At 42.0% G+C, this 23,395-nt stretch overlaps 1 protein-coding gene across 3 annotated transcripts in view; it reads right to left on the bottom strand.

Annotated features, from left to right (window-relative positions):
* The window catches only part of kirrel1a (kirre like nephrin family adhesion molecule 1a), a 37,768-nt gene extending 14,647 nt beyond the window's left edge, over window positions 1–23,121 (bottom strand). For all 3 annotated transcript variants that reach the window (XM_041985431.1, XM_041985432.1, XM_041985433.1), the window contains exons 1-2: window positions 22,819–23,121; window positions 1,428–1,577 (exon numbers count right to left, since the gene is read on the bottom strand). In XM_041985431.1, coding sequence (XP_041841365.1) covers window positions 1,428–1,577; window positions 22,819–22,864 — 196 coding nt within the window. In that variant the 5' untranslated portion in view covers window positions 22,865–23,121. The remainder of the gene's footprint in view (window positions 1–1,427; window positions 1,578–22,818) is intronic.
* Between the last annotated feature and the right edge of the window lie 274 nt (window positions 23,122–23,395).

The raw sequence follows: 23,395 nt of genomic DNA, 5'->3' as shown, positions 1-23,395 counted from the left end.
CTCCAGTACAACATTCAAAACTACTGATAATACATTAAAAATTGATTTGAACAATTTGACTGTTTTATACACGAAATAGGTCAGACTTAGCAAAAACAGTATTCAATTTTGATGTTGCTACACAAATCAATTATAGAACTAATTTCATTTTTGCATTATAGTTTACAGCTTTTCATTAAGTTTTAAGTCCCATGCGCACAGAGATTCCTCCTGATGGTCTTATAAACTGTAGATGGTGGGATCTGAAATTATTCCACAATTTTTAGCATCAGTTTGTCTCAGACTGGTGAAACTCTGTCCACCTGAGGGACTCTGCCTCTCTGAAACGCTCCTTTTATATCCAGTCATGTTACTGACCCGTTGCCAGTTAACCTACTTAGTTATCAAATGCTCTTCCAGTTGCTTTTGATTTGCACCAATTACTATTCCAGCCTTCTGTTGCCCCTGTCCCAACTTTTTACCGTGTTGCTGCCATCAGATTCAAAATGGGTTAGTATTTTCCATGAGTTTTTCAGCAGTTTGACATGTTGTTTTTCTTCTACTGGGAATAAAACATGTATTTACCAGATTTGCAAGTCATTGCATTCTGTTTTTAATTTACATTTCGCACAGCTTCCACACTTTCTGGGAGACAAAATGCTTAGTTTAAATTCCAGCTTCCCAAATGTGAGAATCTGAGGGTTGAGGAAATAAAAAGCAAAATTGATTATGACATTGATTTTTAGACAAAGCAATCAAATAATCAAGAAGTTAATCAGAAAATTAATTCATTAATAAAATAGTTATTAGTTTTAGTCCTAGATTAGTTAAAATTCTAAATCCATCTACACCGTCATGCTGGAGGAGCTTCTAGACGGGAGATTTAGCCGAAGTCAGCTGACTCCACTGTGTCTTTTTTTATCAGATGTAAGACGTGCATTAGGCTTTTTTTCCCCCCAGCATGTTTCATTTTCATATATAATTTATTAACTGATTTCAGCTGTTTCAGTTTCTCATGCTAACTAGTATTTAGTTTGCAGTGTTTTACAGAGGACCCAGTTTGGGAAAAGCATGTTCTGTGCAGCCAAACACCATAACTGTTGGTCCTGTGGTTGCTATTCACGTCGATGGCATTAGCATATAGGTCAAGGCCCTGCTGTGTTGGTTCATGTCCAGTTTTTCTTGGGTGTTGGCATTAAGTTGCTGGCCTTTAGTTTAAGCTTGGTACCATGGCAAAGGATAACTCTACAGCCTCTGCTTGAAAATATGAGTAAATGGTCAGAATATTTTTATATTCTAAAATTTCAGCTTCAAGAGCTTAAAAAACATGTAGAGTAAAAAGCTGCCCGTCAGCAGTTTCAATCCAAACATATCAGCTTTTACAGAAAACCATCAAAGTCTCATGCTCGACAGAGTGAAGGCAGCCTGGGGACGGTGTGGCGTCTCACCCCGGAGGTCCTCTCCGATGCCCAGAGCCAGGCCATCTTTGGTCCACTGAACAATGCCAGAGTAGTTGAAGACAACGCAGGACAGGATCACCCTCTGGCCCCGCACCACCGACTGGTCTGCCGGCTCCTGAGAGAATCTCGCTGTCCTTACTGGTGGTTGAAAGGGAAACGAAAAGAAAGAGAGGATAAGTTAGGGACTTTCTCACTGTATGCATGTTACCAATGAACTGCTTTAGAATTATGTTATAACATTTTTATTGTTAACTGATAAAAAAATTTCCCCCAGCAGCAACAGAATGACATAATTCCCACTTTTTGCTCGATCTGCGGCTTGAGGCCAATAACCGAGCATCACAGACGAGTAATGGCCAGCCAGTTTGAGGCAGAGGCGTCAAAAGAAGAGGAAATAAGAACAGAGTTGGAGAAGAAAGGGAAAGAATGAAGTGGAGGAGACGGTAAAGCTGACTCAGAGGAGATCAAACAGACAACTTCAGCCACAGGGCGGCTCAACACCCCGTTTCTTCTCGCTCCTGACTTTTTTATTTCCCTCAAAAGTCTGTGGCCCTCCCTCTTGTCTCCCTCTGTTTCTTCATTCCTCACTATGAGTCATCTCCCAGGCTTCCACTCCCCAAAAAACCCACTACAGTGGCTGTCATTGTCTACTGGACAGGGTCACAGCAGCTGGCCCACCGACCATCCAATATAAGACGAACAGAAGAAAAAAGCCCACCCCTCCTACCGCTCCACGCTGTGTGATAACAAGTTGTAATTAGCAGTCCCTTAAAGGCACGACACGAGTAAAATAGACGAGAGGCAATCACTGGGGAGGATTTACTTTTGGTTCTGGCTTTCATTTTCCTTTTTTCCTCCTCTCCAACTTGTTATTTCGAAGAATCTCATACAGTAGATCATTAACCCACTGCTGCATTGCTCCCCTCCCTTACTCCTCTTCTCTCTCCATAAGGTTGGATGTCCTTTACCCAAATTACTTTGCTTCACTCACTGCTTTTACAGGCTATATGTATGCAACCCCACTCTCCTCCTTCACTTTGTTCATCTATAATGTTGTCTATGAAGGTCCTTTTTGCCTGCACTGATTTCCCTATACCGCTCCTTTCCTACAGTACGTACACACTGTTTTCTTTCTATATACATATATAATGGAGTATATGTCCTTTTACCCATAATGCTTTCTATTTCTGTGTTCCTCCTCCTTGCTGGTTGGAAGGGGGTTAGAGGCGGACTGTCACAACTCATTTATCACATTAAATATCACCCCTCCAGCACTCTCTCCCTCCATCTCTCTCATTCCCTCATTCACCCATCTCTCTTCTCTCACTTTTTCCCTCTCTCCTTTTTTCTTCACCTCCTGCCATTTACATCTCTCACTTGTCCTCTTTACTTTTTTCAGTCTTTTTACCCTCCCGTTACCCTCACGATCTACCTCTCTTGTGCCCTCACAAGTCTCCCTTGGAGCCCTCAAGCTCTTCTCCAAAGGTTCCTATCTCTGTCTTTTTTTAACAACTGCCATATGCCTCTTCTCCCTACCTCCCACTTCCCCCGACATGACCCGTGGTCCCCATCTCTCACGTTCAGCCAAATGTAGGCATGCACTTTCTCCCTCCTTCCCCTATCATGTCATGTTTAGCGTGATTTGCAGAGGTAGAATATGCCTGATAAAAACAAAAGAAACCAGTCATGCAGAAAAGATTTCCATACCAAATCACAACAATGGTTCCTGACAGTGCAGCACATTAATATTCTGAAGATAAAGAGGATGTGTGTGTGTGTGTGAGGATACAAAGGGAAGAGGGAATCGGATGCAGATGGCGCTTTGCAGCATGCATACCTAGAATAACTCAGTGCTCAACTACCTCCAAAAATTTACACCTTAATTTGCTCCCTGAGGAATGCCCCAATTCAGCGGGTGAACCAATGAATGAGCGTAAACAAAGCAACAAAGGTAGCAGAGATGAGATGGTTATGAAGTGTTTCACTGCAAATCTTGAGAAAAAGGAATCACAAACTGGAGCATCCAGTCAGTCTGCTTATCAATTAAATCTTCTTTGCTGTGGAATTTAAATGTCATGGACGCAGGATGCAGTGACATTACCAGCAAGCGTTAAGAGATTGATTAGCGTTTTCTAATTCAAATTCAGATTCTATTTAATTCTGATAGTATCTGATTCATGATTTCTATAATCAATCACAGTCAACTTTATGGGTGGCAACAGCTCAGGAGGAAGTGAAGGGTGGTTCGATCTCCGTTTGCTCAGACTACACGTCCCGGTCAGTACAGGATGGTTTGGTTTGTTAAACCCTGATCTCTGTTGTGTCTCAACCAAACGTACCCATAGCTGGTAGGCGGCGTATCGGCAAGTTAGTAATAAGATGCATCAGCTAAGTAGCAAATTGTCATAGCGGTGCACCGGCATCCTTGAAGTATAACGAAGAGGACCACAACACAGAAACAATGCAGGAGAACCATGAACATCCAGCAGTTTGTGTTCTTTCTTCTTGTCAAGTGGCTTTGAATAACTAAAAAAACATCACGGTATCTTTAACCCTTAATCGCACCTAAGCACATTTATGTGTGTTAGGGTGCAAAAAGGAATTTTTTTAAAGGGGTGACAGAGGGTTATACATGTTGCTGCCTTTTTGTTCTTAGAGTTGAGTCACACAGGAAGTGATGACTCTTTCGACCAGTCAACACATTGCAGAATGTCAAGCTTCACCCCTTTAGGGTCAGATTGCTAAAGTAGGGACCACAATGTAAGGCTCCAAAAAAGTAGGACAGGTCAGATCGGATATTTTCCATAGACTGTATATAAAAGATGGACGGAGCCACCGTGACGTCACCCGTAGGTTTCTGCAGAGCTGAATTGAAGCTCATTGGAAGGTTCCCACCGTCGCCATCTTGGCAGCGTCATGCGTGTCGTCATTCCTGGAAAATCCAAAAATGGGCAAAGAGGTGGAGCTGAGAGGGGGACTGTGAGGGGGGGGTGGATGATTGACACCCATCAAACTCCAAGCTGCCTGTAGCTAAAAGCTAACCGAGCTAATCCCGAGCTAACCGGCTAATGGAGGTAGGCGGGCTAAAGCTAAGCAGATAGCCGGCTGAAAACCGTGGTTGTGCTGCACTCTAACGCTTTGCTGCCAGATATCGCTGTAGAAAGTTTTAAATTGGTAAGTTCACATGTAACTCGAAATAATTTATTTCCTTAATGCAAGCCACTAGCCAACGGAGCTAGCGCTGACGGCCCTTCTGACACCTGTCAATCAAAATGGCACGCCCCTAATATTGCCGAATTTCAAGAATAAATAAGATCCAAACAGATGAGTTAGAAAAAAATTCAACCCCCTCACAGTTGTCATAAAGGCAAACTTGAGCTATTAAACATAAACTTTTTTTTTTTTTGTATATTTTGCCTTTAAACATGTTTATTTCTGCTGTCAAGTTGGTCTTTTTAACATAGGAATCTATGGGGATTTGCTCTGTTTTGGAGCCAGCCCCTAGCGGATGAGGGGTGAAATGCAATTTTTTTACACTTACGCATAGACTTCACATTTTAAAGGCAGAGGCTGACGCTTGATATTATTCCACCAGTTCCACTTTGTGCCTGTGCAAATGCAAAACAATGCGTACAAACCCGTACCGTACCGAGACAGACCCATGAGTGGAACCAGGGCCTAAGTGCCCTTGAGCACAATACTGAGCCCAACCTTTCCTCCAATACGTTAACCGGAGTGTAAATGGTGGATGAATGTGTGTGTGAAACTAATAAGTGCAATATGTAAAACTGAATTTTTCAAGGAGGAGAAATGATTTCCTTTCTGAAGGACCTCCGTTGCTAAATTCTTCTGTCTATCAGGGTGCTGTGCAGTGACATAAGAAATCTAACAGAATCTTCAAGACCAAGCTCAAAAAATCCCAACAAATGCTCTAGTCACCTTTATATCACTGTGTCTTGTATTTAATTTATTTTATTTTTATTATTATTTCCCTGCGATGGACTGGTGACCTGTCCAGGGTGTACCTGCCTCTCACCTGATGAAAAGCTAGGTTAGGCTCCAGCTCCCCCGCGACCCTTAATGGACGAAGTGGTAAAATATAATGAATGATTGAATGAATTATTACTTTTTTAAATATGTTCTGTTTAATGTTGTATTTTATGTATATGTGTATGAGAAGAAGAAATGCACATCAGCGTTGTGGATTCTGTCTGTGTGTCAGTCAGGAGGGGTGTGGGGTGGGGACGGAGGTGTCGAGTATTAAGTATAGTTAGAAATAAGTTTAAGATGGGGAGGGTTGCGTTTAAGGTCTTTGGGCTTTTTGAACCTTCCTTCACATTTTTTAACATGTTTCATTAACATGTTTCTTTTACTGATGTTTTTTCACGATTTTATTTAAGTGCAAATAACAATAAACAAAATGAACAAATAAACAAAAGTTAAAATTAAAATAAAATAGTTTATCTTCTGTTATGTACCAGTTTATGTGTCAGAAACGTTTTTCACCTCTTTACTTTCTACCAAATATAAAAGCACATTAGAGAACAGCTGTTTGAACTTCAGAAAATAAAAACAAAAGTTCATTTACAGCTGAGCCAAAACCCAGAATTTTACAGGTATTTACAGGTATTACATATTCCTAACTTCATATCTTCTGTACTCACAGCGACCAGTCCAATAGACATTAGAGGCAATGTTTCTATTTTTTATTTTTTTTTAGGAGAGAAATAGGGCTATAATATTGTATACCGCCTACCTGGCACACCTACCTGGCACACATCCTTTAAAACAGTTCACTATACCTGTCTTCTTTCACCTTTCATAATATTGATAAATGGAGGAACATCTTTCAAAGTGATGCAGGAAAACTGATCCTTACGTTTGAAACCTTTAGGGTTACAGGGCTGTAAGCAAGAGGACTGACAAGAGAAGTCCTATTTCTTCAGGTTAAGCTTCTCTTTGCCGATTGAGTAAAAATAGAATTAAAATTCGTCTTTTTCTATTTAAATTCCTTTATGACCAAACACAAAGTTCCCTGAGTTTACTTTTTGATGTGATCTGATTAAGATCTGGTGACTGTGGAGGCCGTTGGAGTCCAGTGAACTCATCGCATGTTCTAGAAAGCAGGTGGAGATGATCTGAGCTTTGCGACATGGAGCATTATCCTGCTGGAAGTAGTATCAGAAGATGCTACACTGTGGTAATAAAGGGATGAACATGGTCAGCAACAATACTCAGGTAGGCTGTGGTGGTTAAACCAGGCCACGTTCGTAGGAAGGAGCCCAAGAAAATATCCTCCACCTCATTACACCAGCTGCCCGAAGCATTGATCCAAGACAGGATGGATCCATGTTTTCAGGTTTCCACCAAATTCTGAGCCTAGCATCTAAATGTGGAGCTGAAATGGAGACTCATCAGACCAGCAACATTTCTCCATTTTCTATTGTCCAGTGTTGGTGAGTCTGTGTGAATTGTAGCCTCAGTTTCCTGTTCTTAGCTGACAGTAGACACCCGGTGTGGTCTTCTGCTGCTGTAGCCCATCTGCTTCAAGGTTGGACATGTTGTGTGTTTAGAGATGCTGTTCTGCAGATCTTGGTTGGAACCAGTGCTTTTTTAACTTCCTGTTGCCTTTCTGTCATCGCTAACAGTCTGCCCATTCTCCTCTGACATCAACAAGACATTCTGGTCCAGACAACTGCTGCTCACTGGATATTTTCTCTTCTTCAGACCATTCTCTGTAAACCCTAGAGATGGTTGTGTGTAAATACTCAGACAACAACCATGCCACGTTCAAAGCCACTTAAATCTTCTTTTCTTCCTCATTCTGATGCTCAGTTTGAACTTCAGCAAGTCGTCTTCACCACGTCCTACATGACTAAATGCGTTGAGTTGCTGCCATGTGATTGGCTGATTAGCTCATCGTGTTAACAAGCAGCTGAACAGGTGGAGCTAATAAAGTGGCCTGGAACTGATATGATATTTACTTTATATCAAGCTGAAAAAGCAGAAGTATAACATTTCAGGTCTATTATAAGACCAAATCAGCATAAGATGTTTTAAAACTACGTAAAAGCTGTTGAAATGCCCTCTAACAAAGATAAAGATAGGTATTATAGAGATGTATCTTGATAGTAATTTGACAAAACTTGGATTTCCAAAATAGTACAGTGTGGGTTATTACCAGCATAAAAAGCTTAAAAAGCCCTTTCAGAGATGTATATAGTGTCTAGAGAATTTAGCTGGGTTTGAACTACCTTGCAACCTCGACAGCAGCCTGAGGGCAAACAAATCCTTTCCTCCACCATCTCAGATGCTAGCTGGAGGTATTCCCTCAACTGCCTCCGTAAACCGTAACAACATAATCCGAACTGAATGCTCCTGAGTGGAGGCTACACTATCTGCAGAGAAAACACCCATGCAAAGGCTGAGGACTGAAAACACTGACTCATTTAAACATGTGCTCATCGCCTTCTGATTTCCATATTATCCGGTTAACACTTGTCAACATGGGTGTACGTGTCTGTGTGTTTAAAGAAGATCCACACACACATAGTCTGAGCGAAGGCAAAGCAGGGGAGAGTGTGTGAGGGAGCTTGTATTCTTTCATTATGTGGGTTATGCTGCAGTGACAAATTTAGAGTGTGTCCTGATTTCCTTGAGTCACCGATCCCCAAGACACCACTGAGAGACTCCGAGCTCCCCGTCCACATTAAAAGACTATGGTCACAAAAGGGCCACGACCATGACCACATGCACATGGACACACAGATGCACACGCAAAACAAAAACGGGCAGCATGGATGACCTAACCTTCACCACACGGGCTAACCATTTCCTGTCAACACACACACAAACACAACCACTCTGAACCCCAAACATGTAATCAACACACAGAGGCGGTTTCCTGAACATGGATCACGCCACAACTTGGAGCGAAGCACCGAGCCAGCTGAGCATCTTCGTCTCCGCTGGGAATGGGTCTCAGTTTGGTCCCAGATTAAGTGCAACCCCAGTCAAAGTTGGAAAAGGGATTAGGATTAATCTGGGACTGGGGACAACAGCCCCGGCAGACACTGAGACACCAACCTCTTGTTAAAGCAGACACAAAAGCCAAAGGCAAGCAGCACACTCATTCACCGAACAGCCACATGAGTTGAGCCCCCCCCGAGCAGCTCTCACGTCATGTGATGGTGTTTTAATGTTAATAAACCGTCAATTTGTTACTGAATATGACCAAACGGGTACACGCTTGCAAAGATGTTTGGAGCTATTTTAGGTGAGCGTGCTGCAGATATGCTCTGAGCGTTAAATGGGAACGCTTCATTTTCACCTTTTAAATGCATGCTTGCATCAGCCTGCTGTACGGGACAGGAAATGGGATTGTGGGTAGTGATGCCATGTGGTAAATGCTTTTGGGAAAAGTCCACTGGTAGCCCTTCAATATCATTGAATCAGACACTATTAAATAAAATGTCATTTGTATGGATTGTTATGCATCCATTTAATTATCTCTCCGTACCCTTCTATGCCCCTCCACCAAAGTCCGCCTGCCTTCCTCTCGCTCGTCTCCAGCCAATCCCTTGTTCCAGCTGGATCACAGACTTGCATCACCATAGCAACAGCTGACGTGTAAAATAACTGCCCAAAAAAAAGTTTTCTGTCCAAGCGTGTCTGCAAGTGAGTCTGCCAATGTGCATCTGTATGTCTGATGAAACCCTCCCTTGTGTTTGGTACATCCATTTTTCTGAGAAAAAAAAAGAGAAAAGATTTTTCAATGACCTCATCCTCCCTCCACCTCTTTAAGTAACAGCCAAGCAGCCAGCGCTGGTCTCGCTTCATTCCTCTCTCGGTCCTCACTCTTTTCACTATTACTAAGTATGCTCCAAATTGATTTTGTTATCTGTCTAATTCCATATCGGCGCTGCGTGTGGCCGACACGTCGGTGCTGTGAAGCTCTGAAAATGGGATGCGGTTGAGGGGGGGGTAGCAATATGGAGAACAAAGAGACGGCGAGGTCCACAGACACCGAGCTGCGAGGTGTGATAGAGGATGACATCATTGTTTCAGGACAAAGTTGCAGCCGTAGGAGTCATGCAGCACGGACTCCACCTTTCCATGTTTGCTGTACATGACATACATGTCGGCTCATTGGCAGCTCTTCTTCATATGCAGACATTTAGATTTTTTCTGAGTTTGCACTTAATTTATGAAATGAAATGTTTTTATTCCTGGAAAGCTGATTTGGATACATGTAGTAATATAGATGGAAATGAAGGGTGAATGTACGTAATTATTATAATGAAATGTGCATAAAAAACGTTACTTTACATTTCCCATATTCACTTCAAATTTATATAAAATTGAAATGACTTTATTAATTACCAGATTAATCAACCAAAGACCTTTTGAATTTAACCCTTTAAACTCCACTAGATGGCCAGCGTCCCTGTGTGCCAACAGTGTCTCAGGAACAGTAGTGTGTAACTCTGTGGGATAAAGTGTGATGGATAGTTTCCCTTTAGGTGATCTACAGAAGTTTTCCAGGCATTTCTATCACGTCCAGGAGGTCTACAATCCAGCCACAAGATGTAGCGTGTGTGAAAAGAAGAAAAATAATGCTCCTCTATGGCTGGAATAAAGCCAAGAAGACGTTTCTGATGCACGCTGGCGCCACAAAGCAGCTGAGCTGGAGTTGGTTTAGTGAGGATAGCAGGTAAATAATAGCAGGAAAAACTGGAAATGAGGAAAAAGTGGAAATATGGAAAGTTTTTGTTGTGTGTTTGTTTCAATGCTAATAATTTTTTCTCCTGAAAACCAAGACTTGAGAGAATGACGTGCAGATGACAAAAGGCTTGGTCACTGTTGATCTGTGTGTTATTTCTACAAAGTTCTGTTAGTAATGAATTCAGTTTTCTTCTTCTGATCGGCCTTTATGCTGCTATATCTATTGATACATTCATTTTACATCATTTTAGCCTCATAATCTGACAACTTAGGGTGTCTTGAAAAATATGTCTGGATGTTGACTGTGTCTAAAAGGGTTGAGGTTCTACAATTTTACTTTAAAAAAAAAAAAAAAACAGGCAGACCAAAAATAGCAGAAAAAATGGCTCAGAATTTTTGGAGTAAAACTGCCTTTGTGCACGAGAGGAGTGTCTGTAGATTCTCAAACTATTCACCCGTCTGTGCGAACTCTACCACCTGTGCCTGTCTCCTCTTGACAACATGGCCGCCTGGCAGGATGGCCATAATAACCCATCACCATGACGACGGCAGCATAGGAACGAGCAAGAGGAGGGCAGGAGTGAAAGGAGGCGACCCGCTGAGCTCTCTGACACCGTGTCAGTCAAACACAAAGGTGTCTCCCTGGAGGTGGAGGAGAAGGAGCGAGAAAGACCTAGAGACTCCTTCCTTTGTTTGCTGCATTGTCTTCCCGCTCACTCCCTTCCTCCGTCCCCTCACCTTGCCGTCCTCCCCCCTCCTCCTAACTCGCAGTTAGCAAGCTCTCTTGTGTTTGTTTTTTGTTTTTTTCATTTCCTGTTTGCTTCTTTTTGTCTAGCAGGCATCTTACTTATCCACTTTCCACCTTTTTTCCCTTCAAAGCTCTGTTTCCTTCAATCTTAACTCCCTCCCTTTACTACTATCTAAATTGTTGCTGTGGAAACGGGTTTATTTTGAATGGGTCGGAAGGAAAATCATTCCTGTGTAGGTGTGCATGCCAGTTTTCCATGAATGTGTGAGTATGCTATCCCCCATTCTCCGGGGCTCCTCTCATGCACTCATTTCATCACATCTAAAGAGCTTTATTTTGTACCTCTGTTACAGACACCATTGCCATGGCTGCAGCCAGTGAGGACCACTGACACAATGACAGACACAGTGGCCATAGCAACCCCAGGATCAGTGGTGGGTAATATGATAATTCACCAACAAGGCATCTGACACATTACGGCCACATGAATATAGTCCAAGCTCCGGAAAGCCGAGGCCCATCGCTGGTAATCCACAAGCCTTTGTGCACCCAACATGCGGAGCGGGAGACAAAGAATACTCTGCTGTAACCAAGGGTGACCAGAACTAACAATAGCTGTCCTCTGGATAAGCTCGAACAAGGGGATAAAATACATATCAAGCTGCTTCTCTGCAACAGTTCAGCATGTAGCTCGCAGCACGTGAGTTGCCACTGAATGCAGCTGGAACAATCAATATCATAATGAATCTATAATTCCCAGCAGTGGTTCCCCATCGTTTGTAACCAGCTACCCCATTCCTGAAGCAGCTCCACCTTTAAGCAACCATCAGGTTGCAGTAGATGGAATCCAGCAGGACTATTTCACAAGTAGTGTCCCATCGATAAATCTCCTCCTTCCAAGGTCTGCTTTAATTCAATCCGATGCAATCTAATTTTATTGGTATGTACTGTAGCCTCTCGCAATGTCATCTGTCACTAAAACCATCCCATAAAAGCTCAGGCCTTGACCTCCTGAAGTGCAGCAATATTCATACAGAGCCCCGTGGCAATATCACCACCAGTGCTAACTGTCGCTTTGAAGAGGAGGCTGATAGCAAACACATTAAAAGGCTAGAAAGCATTGAGGCTGGGGTGAGATCATCCAGGCTCAAGGATATAGACCACTACACTGTGAAGTCTTTACCAATATGGCATGAATACAACATGACGTAACCTGAAGATAAAGAACAACAGGACACTGGAGCAGCGGTTAGCTACCTCAGAGCAGATGCCTTGGGTCATCTTTTCACACGGAGTTTGCAAGTTTTCTACAAAGAAATTCATGTTATACTCCACAAAAATGCAGGAATATCTTAAAATCCTTTTAAAAAAAACCCCCACCAGTTTAAACAGCCTAACACCACTGGGAACATGGTGCAGTGAGAACCTGTTTGAGGGGGACTTTTTTCACTGCTGCACCACTAAACTTGTCTGCAAGCAGAGCAGCTATATTGGTGACGTTGAGTAGTTAAGCTGTAGCAGACGCTGAAGCGCTGATGAGAAAAAAGAGTTGTATCTGTTTTCTGTTGGTTTTTAAAGGTCAGACATGGATCAAACCACTAGTTACCAAAAACCTGCCAAAGATAAAGCTAAAGTCGTCGCCTAAGGCAGCAACACAAGCAGGTGGATGCACCAACATCGCTGTAAACATGCTTTGAAAAACCAAACATGCATGAAACTAAGATCCAGACGACCCTTAATCAGATTTCACTTGTAGATGTGTTTGCTGTCTACAGCAAGCAAGACAGTGGATGGAGATCACCAGCACCATCACAATCCATACACCCAAGACCCGGTTCAGTTGCAGAAAGATACTCAGGGCCGGGATCAAGACATGAAAATGTTTTTCTTAATATTTTTTCTACACAATTTTCATGACAATGGAATAAACGATTCTTAGCTAATCTACTGCAGTAATTCTGTGGTCAATACCCAATCATGAATGTGGAAAAACTAAGATAGAATACTATCTAATTTCATGAAATATAACCCTTTATGGCCTTAATTTATTTATGATTATATAAAAACAAAATAAATAAGGATTTAGGAAAAATTAGGAAAAAAAGTAACACAAGGAAAAAAAAGAGAAATAAATGTAATTAAATAATATTAAATAAATTCCTTATACTAAATAAATTATAGTAAAAAAACTTAAAAATAAAATTATTTCTCTCTCTCTCTCTCTCTCTCTCTCTCTATATATATATATATATATATATATATACATTTAAGTATATATGCAAATTTACGAGAATAGGAGGATAAATATCATGATATGTAATTTTGGTCATACAGACAATTGCTAATCAGATTTTAACTACATAATTAATTGCTGCCATGAGCATTCACAAAAAAAGCTATATGTAATATCAATAGAAAGCATTTTTTAAAATTTGATCTTTTTTTTTATAAAATTAATGAAAATCGATTCTCTGAAACACTGCAAACAAACAATGTTACTACTTCAAATTTCAATGTTTTCTCAGTGTAACATCAGTACTGAGACGTTATGATACTCCTGGTCATGATCATGAAATTTCTTGTTTATTGTTGCACAAAAAAAAAATACTTTTTCTGTTAACTGATTCCACCATAATAAAAGCCTTTGGCTGCCACTTCCTTTGCAACAAATTCTGCAGATCTCCTGGAAGGTGTTTGGTTCTTGAACTAAATCAAAATGTGCTCACAGACGAGCTGTGCTTTCATTTTTACTCAATGATTATAATGAGCAACAGATGCAATGAGTAAATCAGTGTTTAAGGGCTTTGAAGTGAACAATTGGTCCCACTAAAAACATAGTAGAGGACATGGTTGAAATGAGTGGAAGAGGATGCAGAATTGTTTACATTTGTGTTATTTTACTCCAGGTGAAGTTACACCAAGTGATCACTTTTAGCTTAGCTAACAGAAACTACACTTTTCACAAAACCTTAAGCTGAGAATCTACTTGGCTTTTATCCTCGCGGTTGTGTAGCTAATTGTTCACATTCTTGCTTGTGTACTACACTGGTCAGGATCCAGATGGTACTGTGTGTCAGGCCATTAAACCAACAACGCAGAGAACTTGAATCCAGTCAAATTTGTCCCCATGCCGTTCTGCAGCCATGATAAACACATATAATTAAGAGCAAGTTGTTGGCCAAAGACACTTTCATGTTTATTTCCAACCATTAAGAAATTATTTTTAGGTTTATTGTGAAAGAGTTTGCAAAACTCCTTTGGGTTAAACTAGACCTCAGTTCCACTTGAGGTACCACGGACCATCTCCATAATACTACAGAATGGGAGCAAATAGGTCCAGTCAGGTTCTAAAGTCTTATAAAAAGCCTTTCCTAAAGAATGGAGACAACAACAGTCCTCATTCGTGAGGCTTCAGTGTGTATTTTCCATCAACTAAATTAATCTAAACCTAATTTATGTTCCATTACATACATGAAAGATATATATATGTTAATGCAGAGTTTGCTTCTGAGTCCTTATGTCAGTTTCTGACAGTAAACATGGTGACAGTGGACGAGATCATGATATGTACATTCTCAGGAAAATATATAAAAAGAGGCAGAACAGTAGACAGTGGGTCTGTGGGGCCATTAAATATGTACAGCTTCTTCTTCCTTTTTTCTTTTACGTACACTGCACAACACTGCCCCCTCAGTTTCCAGTGGTTTTCTCAGTTTGCTACATCTGACTTCTAAAAGCTCTCTGAAAACAGACCAAAATATGCACGTTGATGACACAGAAGACTGATAAAAAGGCTCCATCTGTATGTATATTTAGCGCAGAGCATAAATGAGCCTTTAGTCTGATCTGCATTTACCAACTGGTTTACACTGGGTTTAAGGTAAGTTGTGCCTCGAGGTCACAGTATTAAGTCGAAAGAATCAGTCTTTGGCTAAACCTTGCATCTGCAAAGCATTGCTTTAATGACTAGACTTCAAAGCCATTGATGGTTATTGCTGCTACAAGATGAGGCTCAGTCATTATTTGTGGTCCGCAGCAATTTAGCCTGCAGGCTTCTATATTACATGACAAGGGGGACGGCGAGCGTTGCGGTGCTGCGGTAACCGATTTAGTTAGACGGCTGACCCTAACTTGTTATCATAAAGGGAAGATGGATGTAGCAAGTCAAATCTCTCTGTCTCAGCCCCTGCCCCTGCCGAGGAGCAGAGAAAACTGGGAGATCGGAGAAATGAAGTGACATCATCAGCGTCGGCCACATTCCTGCAGAGGGAGGGGGCGAGGAAGAGGAGGAGGGGGAAAAATAGGAGGAGGAAAAAGAGAATGTCCCAAAACTTTTGAGGTTACAAGACTCTCAAGCACAGAAGGCGTGTGCATGTTTTCCCGTTACCATGAGTTGTTCGTGTGCCACAGCACACGGGCTCATCTTCCTCATCATGTGCTCCCTGTTTTAATTCATGTGCTTCTCCTCCTGTCCCCTCCCCCCACAGCCTCCCCCAACTCATGCACCCTCCCCGCCTCCTCTCTCCTCTTTCTCTCTCCACCGACCAGAGGAATGCAATAACCACATCTGGAACTTATTAGACAGCCAGAGAAGAGGAAGGGGTAGATGGAAAGAGAAGAAGTAATGCTGCTGGTGGTGGTGGAGGAGGTGGAGAAGGGGAGGGGGTCCTAGTGAAAAAAAAAAGTCCAGGAGGGGACAGAGAGGGAGAAGGAATGCACTTTGGTAAGCAGAAAAGGGGTAATTTTGGGAAAGAGTCGAAAAAGTGCAGAAGAAAGTTACCAGTTAACACAGATTAATGATAATTAAACTCTTAATCACGAGGCCTGTTGTTCTGATTCCTGTCTAAAATTACAACCCCAAAATAAATTAAGTAGATTTTCACATCTTCAAGAGATGTATGTTTAATCTGGGTCCAAAAAAGCTGAGACACCTAAGATTACTACACAAGTGTCAGAATTAAGGTATGTGTTACTGTGTCAGAGTAAATTCACACAGAACACAGTAAAAAATGCTAATGTTTATCTCCTTCTAAAAGAAAACCACATTACTTTCAGTGAAAGAACAGAAACCAAGCTCATCTAGGAATGAGTAAAGTAATCCTAGGAATGAGTAAAGTAGTCCTAGGAATGAGTAAAGTAATCCTAGAAATGAGTAAAGTAATCCTAGAAATGAGTAAAGTAGTCCTAGAAATGAGTAAAGCAATCCTAGGAATGAGTAAAGTAGTCCTAGGAATGAGTAAAGTAATCCTAGGAATGAGTAAAGTAATCCTAGGAATAAGTAAAGTAGTCCTAGGAATGAGTAAAGTAATCCTAGAAATGAGTAAAGTAATCCTAGGAATGAGTAAAGTAGTCCTAGGAATGAGTAAAGTAATCCTAGGAATGAGTAAAGTAATCCTAGGAATGAGTAAAGTAATCCTAGGAATGAGTAAAGTAGTCCTAGGAATGAGTAAAGTAGTCCTAGGAATGAGTAAAGTAATCCTAGGAATGAGTAAAGTAATCCTAGGAATGAGTAAAGTAATCCTAGGAATGAGTAAAGTAGTCCTAGGAATGAGTAAAGTAATCCTAGGAATGAGTAAAGTAATCCTAGGAATGAGTAAAGTAGTCCTAGGAATGAGTAAAGTAATCCTAGGAATGAGTAAAGTAATCCTAGGAATGAGTAAAGTAGTCCTAGGAATGAGTGAAGTAATCCTAGAAATGAGTAAAGTAATCCTAGGAATGAGTAAAGTAGTCCTAGAAATGAGTAAAGTAATCCTAGGAATGAGTAAAGGAGTCCTAGGAATGAGTAAAGTAATCCTAGGAATGAGTAAAGTAGTCCTAGGAATGAGTAAAGTAATCCTAGAAATGAGTAAAGTAATCCTAGGAATGAGTAAAGTAGTCCTAGGAATGAGTAAAGTAATCCTAGGAATGAGTAAAGTAATCCTAGGAATGAGTAAAGTAGTCCTAGGATTGAGTAAAGTAATCCTAGGAATGAGTAAAGTAGTCCTAGGAATGAGTGAAGTAATCCTAGAAATGAGTAAAGTAATCCTTGAAATGAGTAAAGTAATCCTAGGAATGAGTAAAGTAGTCCTAGGAATGAGTAAAGTAGTCCTAGGAATGATTACAGTAATCCTAGGAATGAGTAAAGTAGTGCTAGGAATGAGTGAAGTAATCCTAGGAACAAGTAAAGTAATATCTGATGAGGAACTGTGCTGCAGTAGAAGGTAAAAGTGAACCTGAGCAGGTTTCCAGGTGTTTAAATACAGGCGTTATGCAGGTAAATATCTCATGAAGCCATCGGCTGATGATGATGATGATGACGATGATGATGATGATGATGGACACCTCTATCAATGGTCAGAGTCAGGAGGATCCAGGGATAGCCCCCAAATTCACGTTGCTAGCTCCCAGAGTTTCTGTCCTACAGTGATGAGGCAGACATCTTTAGCCCTGTTTTCACCAACAGATGAATGACGGTTCAAGACGGGACGGAACAAAACTTTCTGCGTTTCCACATGCGAAAACTTGGAAGAAGGGTACCCTAATATCTGACCCATCCTACTTTGTTAGGACCCTTCTGTTGGGGTACAAATCTAACCGATCTGACCTGAAAGGGTGGAGTTTGACACAACGTGAGCCATTGATTTGTTGAAAAACAGTCACATGTGTGACCTGGCATAAAAACAAAGCAGGAACGGCTCCTGATTTTGTTGATTAAATCTCTGTTTAAAATGGCGTTACGAAGCACCACCAAGAAGAAAGAAACAAACTGTTGAATGGCCGCTTTGTTTCTAAGTCATGTTTTGGTTCTACTTTAAGGAAGGCGCTGCATTGGCGTCATGCTATCACATAGCTGAGGCATCTATCACTATCCGGCTGATACTCCGCCTCTCTAGAGAGGTTACAGTTGGCTGTGGAAACGCAGCGATATTACAGTTTACAAACCATATCTGCACCCCAAACGTCCCGTCCCGACCCGCACCCGTTGGTAAAAACGAGGCTTTTGTAATCAGCAGAGTCTCTGCTTTCATATGACTCCTTGTTTTTGTGGTTTGCTTGAAGTGGATGAATTTGCAAAAGCTCTAAAGTGGACGGTGTTGTTTACATTCCCGTATAATTGCTTGGGGCTTGAACTGTTTGGTTTGGATGTCAGTGCTTGGTAGAGTCTTTTAGATGAGTTTCTCCTCATCATTTTGGTCTGCTACATGTTGCTACAGCTGCTTCCTAATGTGTGCAAAGATCTTCTGTACTGTACGTATCTCATGCCGCCCCCTGCAAAGGGGACTCTAGTCCAGAACAGATCCAGCTCAGCAGGGATGGGGGCAGGGGATGAGCTCTGCTGGCACCTCTGATGTGGCTTCAGTCGCTCACAATTCCAACACAAATGTAGCCTTTGAACTGGCCACGACCATATTCTGTCTGAATGAGCAGCTACACTGTCCCTACTGAGGGAGCAGTCAAGCCTGAGTAATAGCTCCTTTCTCTGGGCCACTGGCCTCCCAACTCCTCCTCCTCTTTCGTCCTCATCCCTCTCTGTCCTGCCTCACTTTTTCTTTTCATCCACCCGAACCTACTTCCACACTACAATCCCCAACTTACCCCTCCTCCTCAACCCAACTCTCAAACAACCAAAACAGAAGTCCAATCGCTCTCGGTCGGGTTTTCACCCAGCTGCCCATAACTCTACTCATCTTTGTTCTCCTCCTCGTGATCCACTTCTCCACCAAACTGCTTCCCTCCTCCGTCACCCCCAAACTGTCCCCCGCTGCAGAATGTGGCCATGCAGTTTAGGAAAACACAGCCAACAGATTCAGTCAGATGTGATAAAGTGTTCCTCTTTTGCACGAAGTGGGGTCTGCATAAAGAAACAAGAACCCCCCCCCACTTCTTTTTTCTTTCTTCTTCTTCTTTTTTAACTTGCATGCCCCCAGCCTGTCACACACAATCAGATTACAGAGTCTTTAAATCCTGGGGCTTCACTTGTGAAACACTCGCTGGAAGGAAATGTGTACACTTCTGATTGAATTTATCTCTGACTGCAAGTTTGATAATGAAATATCTACCTCTGTGGCTCCACTAGGTTTTCAGAGGCTCACCGCCTTTCCACTTAAAAAAGCATCATAGGACACTCGCAGGTGAAGGAATGCCCTTAAACAAACATATCAGCTCAGAGAGGCAATCATCATGTCACACCCGCCAGGATAGCCATGCCAAAAATTTCTCGACTGAATGGAGCCCAATGGAGGACAACTGGCGAAAAAACGTACATTATATCATTACAGACCCTGTCCCCATGTGGAGCTTTACAGCTGGTTCAGTGATTGCTTTCAGCGGCTAATGTCAATTAGAGATGCTTTGCGGTAAATAGGCTTCATTCAGTTTCACTATGACCATGACCCGAATTCGCATATTAACAGCGAGATGCTGCAGAGCTGCATCCAGCTCGCTGGGATCCAAATTAAAAACAGACTTCTGCCTCGCTACATGTGTCACTCCAGATCTACACTCTGAGCTGGAACGGCTTCAGTGTAGCACCGCAAAACGGTTCGTTAGCCTTGGTGCAGGACTTTCAGAAAGCATTGTGCCACCATAAATAGTTCTATAAGAGGTGACGCGCTCAGAGGAGCTTGACAAGTTTGAGTCATAGTAGGTGGGACCTGAGTTGATTCTCACAGGTGCAGTTTTATGGGTTACCATGGCCAAATATGTCCCCCATCTTTCAGTGACCAACAGGAACCGACCCAGTTCTTCATGCATGCTAATGGGATTCATGTACTACCAGTATCTGTGTGTATTAATCAAAGCTAAATGGGACAAAATGGGAATTTCATTGGAGTTCAGTAGTGTTTTAAAACTGGACTATATTCTTTATGAGGTTTTCCTGATGTTTCATTTATATTTCAGCTACTGTGGTCTCTTTTTATGTCATTAAAATGACAAATATAGTGGTGGATCAAACAACCCCGGAGGAAACCCTTCTTTCTCTGGGTGTAAAAAGCCCCCCGAATGTGTTTGGCTCTTCCAACATGTGAATATTTCCTTTGCTGAGCACAACTGGCAGGAATCCGTCTGAGGTTGGTGATTCACGACTGTGTGATTCAGAGCCGGAGCGAAGAGTACCGGCAGCAGCAGCAGTTCACGGCCTGGATCTGCATAAAAAATCTAGACAGAACTCACAAACTGAACACCTGCACTGGAGGCTTTCTGTCCGAGTCAGCATTTCTAGACCAGGCTCTGACCATATACTGAAATAAAGAGGAAATAGCAGGTCTTTGAATTTACTATGATGAATTTAGTGTTACACAACTGGCTTATGTTTCTTCTGCTATCATGAATAAATCAAGATGATTTCACATATTTATATATATTTTTTTAAGCACTTTAGGGTTTTTATATGTAAAAAGTTCTTTATAAATGCATTTTACTTACTTACTTAAAAGCCTATTTATTAGGGATGTTTCTATAAATTTTTTTTCTGTCTAATACCGACTCTGACACCAGGGGTTTAGGTATCCGCCGACACAGAGTACAGACCCAAGACTTGATGTATGATATTGTTGTTGCTATCATTCATTGTCCTAGCATTAGTTAAACTATAAAATGTGAGTTACCTAACAGTTATGCACCGTGGTTTCCAGTAGTACTAATCCGTTTGCTCCATCTGGAAGGACCCCAAAAACAGAGGAAATTATGCATAAAACCGACTCAGAATAAGGACAAAAGGCTCCGTATCCGTCTAAACAGGCTGGCTGAAACCCGGGGATTTATGATTTGCAGGAACTTCAACAAAATAAAAGAAGCACTATTGAACTATGGCAGATTTTTGTCACTGAGGAGCACACCAGTGTGTTGATATCCAGTTGCTAGCGTGTGACGGGGTGCCATAAAGCAAAACTCAGCTGTAACGTGACCTAGCGTTACAGGAAAAAAAGTTGTTAAGTTTGGTTTTCAGATGCTGCAGGGCAACAACAGCGAATGTACAGGCCACCCGCTCCACCGCCTACTCCGCCACCCGCTCTGCCGCCTACTCCGCCCTTCTTCATGTGCTGTAGGATGCCTTTTGCTTTCTAAAACCAGGATGAGGTTAAGGGGACGTGGACAGGTCAAGTTCTCCATGAGTGAGCTCCAGCTAGGGTTTACCACCGCAACCATTTCATAAAAGCTGAGCTTTGTGCACTACAACGGACGAGTTATCCATGGCTACTTCTCAGAACAAGGCATCTTTCTTTGTTTGTGCAATCCTTTCCATGATTGTTTAAATGTTAATTCAAAGACAAGGTTAGGTGCAGCGCACAGGGTCAAGACTCTACCACTCATTACTTAGTTAAAGGAGAGAATTTGCAGTGATTGATTATGCAGTAACATTTAACAGCTGTGCTAATGGTGGCGCTTGCTTGGAACTCGCCACCAGGGTGATATGTCCAAGACTGGGGTATTAAATCAGTCATTCCTGTGATGCCGCTAATAACCATTCAGTTGCATATGTGCACATTATGGGTAATAAAATACAGAAGAAATAAGTATGGGCTGCTTTGGTTTAAAAACACTCCAAAACTCAAACTAATAATTTCCCTCCTCTGCAGATTACATCTCATCCTCTAATGCTTTCATGGGACAATACAACAATCACATGTGTGAATTCATGTGTTACATCATTTTTAAATCTTAGGAGCAAAATCAGACCTATTTTCAGCCCCGCTAATCTTGTCTTGGGGAAAACCTCTGAGCGCAAATATCTTTGTGTTTCAAGAACGCAACACGGAGTAATAACGGATTACACAGATGTAACAGTGCAACAAAAGACAATAGGACACAGATGTAATAGGCTGTGTCTGTGTGACTGGTTTAGTAGACAAACATGGGTATGTGACAATAACTACAGGGGGTCTCGAGGAGGACGGGGGGTGGGTGGGGGGTGGATTTGTGGATTTTATTGTAAGATTATGTGAACCCTTGTCAACGCTCACTTGGGTGGATGCTGAGCGAAACGGTGCGATACAACAAGCCTGGCAGACATGGTGACATCATCCCTTTCCTATACCTTCCCTTCCTCGAACACGCCCCCTACCTATGATGGAGTGGTGGACACCGGCCAGCAGCAGCAGCCAGTAGACAATAGGAAAAAAGACAAAGCGGTGGGGGGGACATGCAGATATTCCCAAATCAAACAGGTAGCTTAGAGAAATTACATTCATCCTCTCTCCTCCTCTTCCCCACAGCCTCCTGTCTCCTAGCAACTCGGCTACAGCTGTGATTATCATAAGCCTAGCCTATACCTGGCACCCCACAGGTAGGCCTATATAAAGAAAGGCGGGGGGGCACATGCACCGATACTCCTGCTGCATACCTTCCTGTGTAAAGTGCATTTGATAAAACTGAGCTGTTCACAGGTACAGGACATCAGGATAGGAAGCAGGTGTGCGAGAGTAAAAAGGAGGTGGTCTCCCTGACTGACAAGCCATTCAGATGCCAAAGCAGCGTGGAGGTGCTGCTGGCATGTAGAGCAGCCGGTCAATCACTGTCATTCCCGTCACGTCCTCAGCGCCTCACCACCCCAGTCCGACTCTCTATAATATGCAAAAGGTCATTTAGCCCGTTAGGCGCGCGTGCACAGGTCGTCTTCTTCTCTCACTCACACATACAGACCCGCTCGTGCGCATACTTTCGACATGAAATTAAAAAACTGTGGCAATCCGTTTCTGCGGTGCAGAACACGCAGCGGCGCACGCGTAAAAGGTGATCAATTGCTGCGGCGCAAATGGAAATACTATGAAATCACGTTACATGCCTTTTCCTCTCCACAGCACACACACATTTCAGACTGAAAACCATTAGATAGGTCGGCTATAAGAGATTTTTAAATCTGCATTTAATTTCTTATTAAAACCGTTTTCATCGCTCAGAAAGAGACGAAAATAAATGCAGTCTTACCAGTTTGAAAACTGAACGCCAAACTCAGGAGCAGCAGCCTCAGCATGGTTCAGCCGACCAATAAGTCCGTTATTGGCTCAAACCTCCGTGAGGACAGCATCAAAAAGCGGGAGTTTAGTGACTTTAACAATAATTACTCTAACAACTATAATCCTCCTGCGTCCACTCGCCTCGTTTCTCCCCCTGACTCGGGTTGGACTCGCTTGCGTTTACACCATTTCAGCTTTTCTGTATTTATTTATTTATTTCTCAAACCTCGCTCGTCTTCTTGCTCTCAAGCGACAGTCCGTTTCTCGCTCTACTCAGAGGAGGCAAGTTGGCAGCAATGACAGACACCACTTCCGGTTAAAGATTTCAACATAAGGTTCAAATTCAAGGAGACGCTTGTTCAACGGAAAAGTTGCTTTCTTTAATTGTTAAAAAAATATATCAGAGTGATCTGTTTAAAATCCTACATTTGTTTTCGCAAATATAACCATGAAACTACTCAGACATTTAAGATAATGATTCACAGTGACCATTGTTATTTTGACATTTAGATGCAGAAAACAACAAATCTAATAAAGTACATAAACAT

The sequence above is a fragment of the Melanotaenia boesemani genome, chromosome 5 (genome assembly GCF_017639745.1).
Source record: "Melanotaenia boesemani isolate fMelBoe1 chromosome 5, fMelBoe1.pri, whole genome shotgun sequence".
Taxonomy (NCBI): Eukaryota; Metazoa; Chordata; class Actinopteri; order Atheriniformes; family Melanotaeniidae; genus Melanotaenia; species Melanotaenia boesemani.
This window is presented reverse-complemented; position numbering and strand designations above follow the sequence as displayed.